This window comes from Periplaneta americana, chromosome 6 (genome assembly GCF_040183065.1).
Source record: "Periplaneta americana isolate PAMFEO1 chromosome 6, P.americana_PAMFEO1_priV1, whole genome shotgun sequence".
NCBI lineage: Eukaryota > Metazoa > Arthropoda > Insecta > Blattodea > Blattidae > Periplaneta > Periplaneta americana.
Window position 1 is genome coordinate 186983593 of NC_091122.1, and position 6000 is coordinate 186989592.

Sequence of the window (6000 nt, forward strand, 5' to 3'; positions counted from 1 at the left end):
ACACTAGGATTAATAATAATAGTAATAATAATAATACTAATAATTTATCTAATAATAATATTCACATCCTTTCACATAGACTATTTCTTAGCAAGCAATTCTGTATACTTTATTGTTATTCCTTAATTTCTTATCCCAGCATGCCACTAGGAATAATAATAATACGTCTAATAATAATGATAATAATAATAATAATAATGATAATAATAATAATAATAATAATAATAATAATAAATTGTATTTCTGGCCGTGTAGAACAGAAGGCCTAATGGCATTAACTACACCAGAATAAATAAATACACAAAAATATAAAATAAAAAAAAAACAGTTAAACGTAACGCACATGATGAAATGTTTTATTCTCGGTGCCTGATCTACAACTATTTTAAATTGAGTTAACCCTGGCAGGCATTTGGCTAAGAGGTTCGTTCATTCATGTGAGTGACGTTAATTGAAGATTCACCTTTATGGACGAGGAAAGCTTAGTAAAGACAATTCGTTTAGGTTGTCTATAGTTGGGTTTCCGAGATTTCCGAAAATTTTACAACCAGTTTAATTAAAAATAGAAGCAGAAAAGAAAATCCGGCAACTCCGCATGCTTTCAGCTAATATATTATGATGATAAGTTGTCTAATAACGATGTTCACATCCCTTCATCTAAGTTATTCCTTAGGAAGCCGTCCTATTTAATTGTTATTCCTTAATTTCTTAGCCTATCATCACACTAGGAATAATAATAATAATAATAATAATAATAATAATAATAATAATAATAATAATAATAATAATAATAATAAGAATATGCAGTCAGCAGCAATCAGGAGATTTGTAGGGCTACGAAATGTTTGTTTCCAGCAAGCTAAACTAGGGAATGCCATTTTTTTTCCGATAGGCTATAAGAAAGAACGATTTATTAGTGTGCAATCAACAAAATAGCGCCTTCGAACACTCTGGCGATTCAAATAGTTTGCATGCTAAATTAATTATGGAAGAAAATATCCTTCAAGACTGTAGGTTAATAAATTGGATTATTACTGTCTGTGAAAAATAAGTAATCGAATAAATAATCGTTAAAAATAAAATAGTAGTCCAGTTTATAATAAATAGGCCTACAACTAGCCCGTATTATTATTCATGAACAAGTGATCACACATGCCTTAACGTTAACGGCCTGCACAGTGTTTTAGCATACAAACGAATTTAACTTTTATCGGAACCACAATAGAGTACGTGAGCTGCTCTTTCTTCTTCATGATTGAATGTAATAAAAATACTTTTAAACCAATTTATACCCATGTGCAGGCTCGGAGAAGACACAGAACGCTAATGTGTGACAACTGGAAAGATTGTAAACACGTTATGCCTCCTGTGTTCTTGTTATTATTACTTTTATTATTATTTTTATTATTATTATTATTATTGTTATTATTATTATTAATATTATTATTATTAGACCTATTATTATTATTATCATCCCCAGTGGTATGATAGGCTCAGAAATAAACGAATAACAAAATAAATAGGATTGCTTCCTAAGGAATAGATGCACGGATGTGAAGATTATTGGACAACGTATTATTATTATTATTATTATTATTATTATTATTACTATTATTATTATTAGACCTATTATTATTATTATTATTATTATCATCCCCAGTGGTATGATAGGCTCAGAAATAAACGAATACCAAAATAAATAGGATTGCTTCCTAAGGAATAGATGCACGGATGTGAAGATTATTGGACAACGTATTATTATTATTATTATTATTATTATTATTATTATTATTATTATTATTTGTTTATTATTATTATTGCTATTATTATTAGACCTATTATTATTATTAGACCTATTATTATTATTATTATTATTATTATTATTATTATTATTATCATCCCCAGTGGTATGATAGGCTCAGAAATAAACGAATAACAAAATAAATAGGATTGCTTCCTAAGGAATAGATGCACGGATGTGAAGATTATTGGACAACGTATTATTATTATTATTATTTGTTTATTATTATTATTGCTATTATTATTAGACCTATTATTATTATTATTATTTGTTTATTATTATTATTGCTATTATTATTAGACCTATTATTATTATTATTATTATTATTATTATTATTATTATTATTATTATTATTATCATCCCCAGTGGTATGATAGGCTCAGAAATAAACGAATAACAAAATAAATAGGATTGCTTCCTAAGGAATAGATGCACGGATGTGAAGATTATTGGACAACGTATTATTATTATTATTATTATTATTATTATTATTATTTGTTTATTATTATTATTGCTATTATTATTAGACCTATTATTATTATTATTATTATTATTATTATTATTATTATTATCATCCCCAGTGGTATGATAGGCTCAGAAATAAACGAATAACAAAATAAATAGGATTGCTTCCTAAGGAATAGATGCACGGATGTGAAGATTATTGGACAACGTATTATTATTATTATTATTATTATTTGTTTATTATTATTATTGCTATTATTATTAGACCTATTATTATTATTATTATTATTATTATCATCCCCAGTGGTATGATAGGCTCAGAAATAAACGAATAACAAAATAAATAGGATTGCTTCCTAAGGAATAGATGCACGGATGTGAAGATTATTGGACAACGTATTATTATTATTATTAGCCTATTATTATTATTATTATTATTTTGAAGGCCTAATCATACTTACATTCGTTCGCTTCCCTATTCAACAGGATTTAACTTTATTTCATTGCAGTTTAAGCTAAGTTATACAGGTCTACTTAGATATATTTAATTATTTTAAAACTAAAGGTATAGGCTAAGGCCTAAACATTATCAATTGTAATTCACTAGACCTGTATTTCAAGTTGCAAAATCTGGAACTGCCTAACACTAGCTACATTTTAATACTTTTTCTTATCTCTAGCAATTTCATGTGTATATAAAAATTATTACTTTTTCAAACGATGACTGACCAGGATTATGCAAGGAATAATTATCCGGCCTTCGAAAATTATAAACGTCTGCAAGCGTGTTTGAAATATTAATAACCAGAAAAACTGATAAGGGAAGCGAATACGGCTTTAAGCTGCAGACTAATATGAAATAGGCCTAACACTTCACTGCATCAAGGATACACTGTAGGCCTATTTAGCAATTCCAGTTGCTTATTTGGGCAGACTGATTCTCAAACTAGCCTAGAAATAGCGTCCTTAATAAGACGCATGTTTGTGATTTGTATTATAAAACCGTAAGTGCACAGGAGCAAGGTTTAGGCCTAGTTCCAGTGTCAACAAGTCGAAGAGAAGGCGATCCAAACAATTCGCAGCACTTTGAAACCGACTCCAACGCGTCACTTGCGGTTTTTCTCATCCAAGTAGGCCTAGCTGTAAGTTACTTTGTGTTCTGCAGAGAGGAGCTTTCCTTTATATTTTGAACTCGCTTCTTTTTTCCAAAATTAGTCTGATTCCATTTTAGAAGGTGTGAAAAATAATGCTTTATTTTATCATTTCCAGCTTCGTGGATCGTTCAGCTGAGTAGGCTGGGAGACAGAATTACTTTCAAACAGTCGCACAAGAATTAATGTAATAGGCTAACTTAAGCGTAATTTTCGCCAGGTTGTCTGCAATAAATTTGAATTGAAAACACAAACTTTAAGAAGTCACCAGGAAATCTCGTAAGGATACGTTAATACAGCGACGTTTTCATATATGCCTAATTCTTCAACCAAGCATGGAAACGAACTGCACGGGAATCAAGATGTTGGCGCCGTAATTCTACACAGGTAAACAGATAGCCTACAATATTATCCAGCATGCACGCCGTCGTGGCAAGGAGCCACAGGCCTGTTGCAAATGCATGATTAAAAACAATTATTGCTACTGTGAGGTAATTCCACACAAAGGATATCTTTGTTAAATTGCGTAGTTAAACAACCCCAGCGTGAAATGTTCACAGCGTTATCGTGAAAAATGTAGCATATAATTTTCTTTGTTTTGTTATCTGCGTCCAGTTTCGGACTAGTTTGTTTGTTTTGTCCAGACCAACGGGCAGTCATTCATTACGGCAGAAAATGGAAATTTCAAATAAAGCACCAGACGCAGTTCAGAGCCGGTACTATCCGAGCTTTTCTTACAACGAACACATAGCCTACTGGGCCATTCATTCCTATGCGGCTAAGCTACGATGTTACATCACTATCATCATCATAATCATTATTATTACTATCATTCTCGCACTGTGTCCACTCCCGCACTCGCTTACCTCCCGGACTTGGTGATGACCATCTCCGTGCCCAGCTTGTGGAACTTCTCCCACAGGTCCTTGCCTTCCAGGGTGACCTTGGGGTCGTCCACCACGCCGTCGTCCTCGGGCTGGATGGCCCTCAGCGGTCGCACCATGGCGGGGTGGTGGTGGTGCGCCGCCGCCGCCGCTGCCGCCGCCAGCACAACGTCCTCCGCCGTGGTGTAGGGGTGTCCGGGGGGCAGTCCGGGGTGGTGGTGCGGCGGCGGGGGCGGCGGGTGGTGCGGGGGGTGGTGCGGCAGCTTGGGGATCAGCGTGCCGGGGTAGCAGCCCCCGGGGCCGGCCGCCGCGGCGCCGAACGAGGCCGCCGCTGCCGCCGCCAGTGCCGCCGCCGGGAAGTACTGGTGATGCGCCGCCGCCACGGCGGCAGCGGGGTCGGGGGCGGACGGGGTGGTGGAGCCGCCGGTGGGACTCGCGCCGCCCCCCGACGTCGCGGAGTTGCCGCCTCCGCCACCGCCCCCGCCTCCTCCGCCCCCACCCCCTCCAGCGGCCGTGAGCAGCGAACTCACGCTGAAGTCTGTCGGTCTCTGCAGCAGGAACGGGTGGTAGGCCATCGTGGAAGACGCTTCGGCGAGCGACGTCCGTGACGAAGAGGCGGGAGATGGCGGCGCGACGACGTCCGACTGGTCGAATCTCATGGAGGAAGCTGCGTGAGTCCAGTTCACGGCTACAGCGTCGCACGGGCTCGGCGGGCGTCGAACAGGACGAGCGGCCGCGTCGGGCTGCGGACAGGGGCCAGCATGTCACTGCGTCGCGCTCACAACAAACGACCGCACACCGCGCACAGCTCACGACACACTCTGCTGCCAGCAACTGGCGACAACGGCGGTGGTGGTGGTGGCGACAACGGCCAAGCGTCACTTTTGCCACCTTCCTCTCCCTTCCGCGGGTGTGAGGGAACTATACGGAGCCTCGAGCCGACGGCTTTAACACCCGGGCGACCCCCTCCGCCCCGCGCGCCGTGTTAATGAGCGAGCCTCACGCGGATTGGGTCGGGTCCGTCACTTGGCGGGCCAATGGCGAGGCGAGGCAGCTTCACACCGACTCTAGTGGTGGACTGGTGGGCACGGCGTGACGCGCCGAGCGCGGGGGGGTCGTGGAGGGGAGGCGTGAGATGGAGGATGTGGCTGCGGTTTGTCAGGGGGGCGGGAAGACGGAGGAGGGGTGGCGACTGTCACGGCGGGAGTGTCGATCTCTTTCAATTAAGCAGCTCCACTCCTTTCTTTTTTAATTCCACTATCTTGCACTTCACTTCGCTTGCAGCGGATACTATGGCGGACCGACCGGATCCCGGCAGCGTCAGTCTCCCGCGTCGCTCCTGCAGACAATGGAGCAGCGGCCCGCAGCTATCTCGTCCGACGCCTCGCTCTCCCAGGAGACAAGATTTGCACCCATGAAGCGGGCAGAGTGGGGAGTGGCCCCTCCCTCTCGGTCGACGCGAGGTGTCAGAATCACCGGCCCCAAAAACCACAACACGACTAACCCTTTTCCCCACCAAAAATCCCGTGCAAAAAAATCCTCCTTACCTTGACGCCCTTCCCCACATCCGTGCCGAGGGTGGCGAGGGGTGCCGCCGGATTATAAGTAAAATCCATCGCGGCGAGGTCCTCAGGCGCCGGCCTGGGTGCGAGATAGAGGGGGGTGAAATGTAGGGAGGGAAGTGTCGGTAGGCGGTGAC

General features: G+C 41.0%; 1 protein-coding gene across 10 annotated transcripts in view; it reads right to left on the reverse strand.

Annotated features, from left to right (window-relative positions):
• bi (T-box transcription factor bifid) overlaps nt 1-5718 on the reverse strand; it is a 389284-nt gene extending 383566 nt beyond the window's left edge. For 4 of the 10 annotated variants that reach the window (XM_069829740.1, XM_069829736.1, XM_069829741.1 and 1 more), the window contains exon 1: nt 4284-5656. In XM_069829740.1, coding sequence (XP_069685841.1) covers nt 4284-4960 — 677 coding nt within the window. In that variant the 5' untranslated portion in view covers nt 4961-5656. Of the gene's footprint in view, nt 1-4283 lie in introns of all 10 variants that reach the window. The other 6 variants (XM_069829734.1, XM_069829731.1, XM_069829732.1 and 3 more) reach the window with 4 other exon arrangements.
• Nucleotides 5719-6000: the final 282 nt, after the last annotated feature.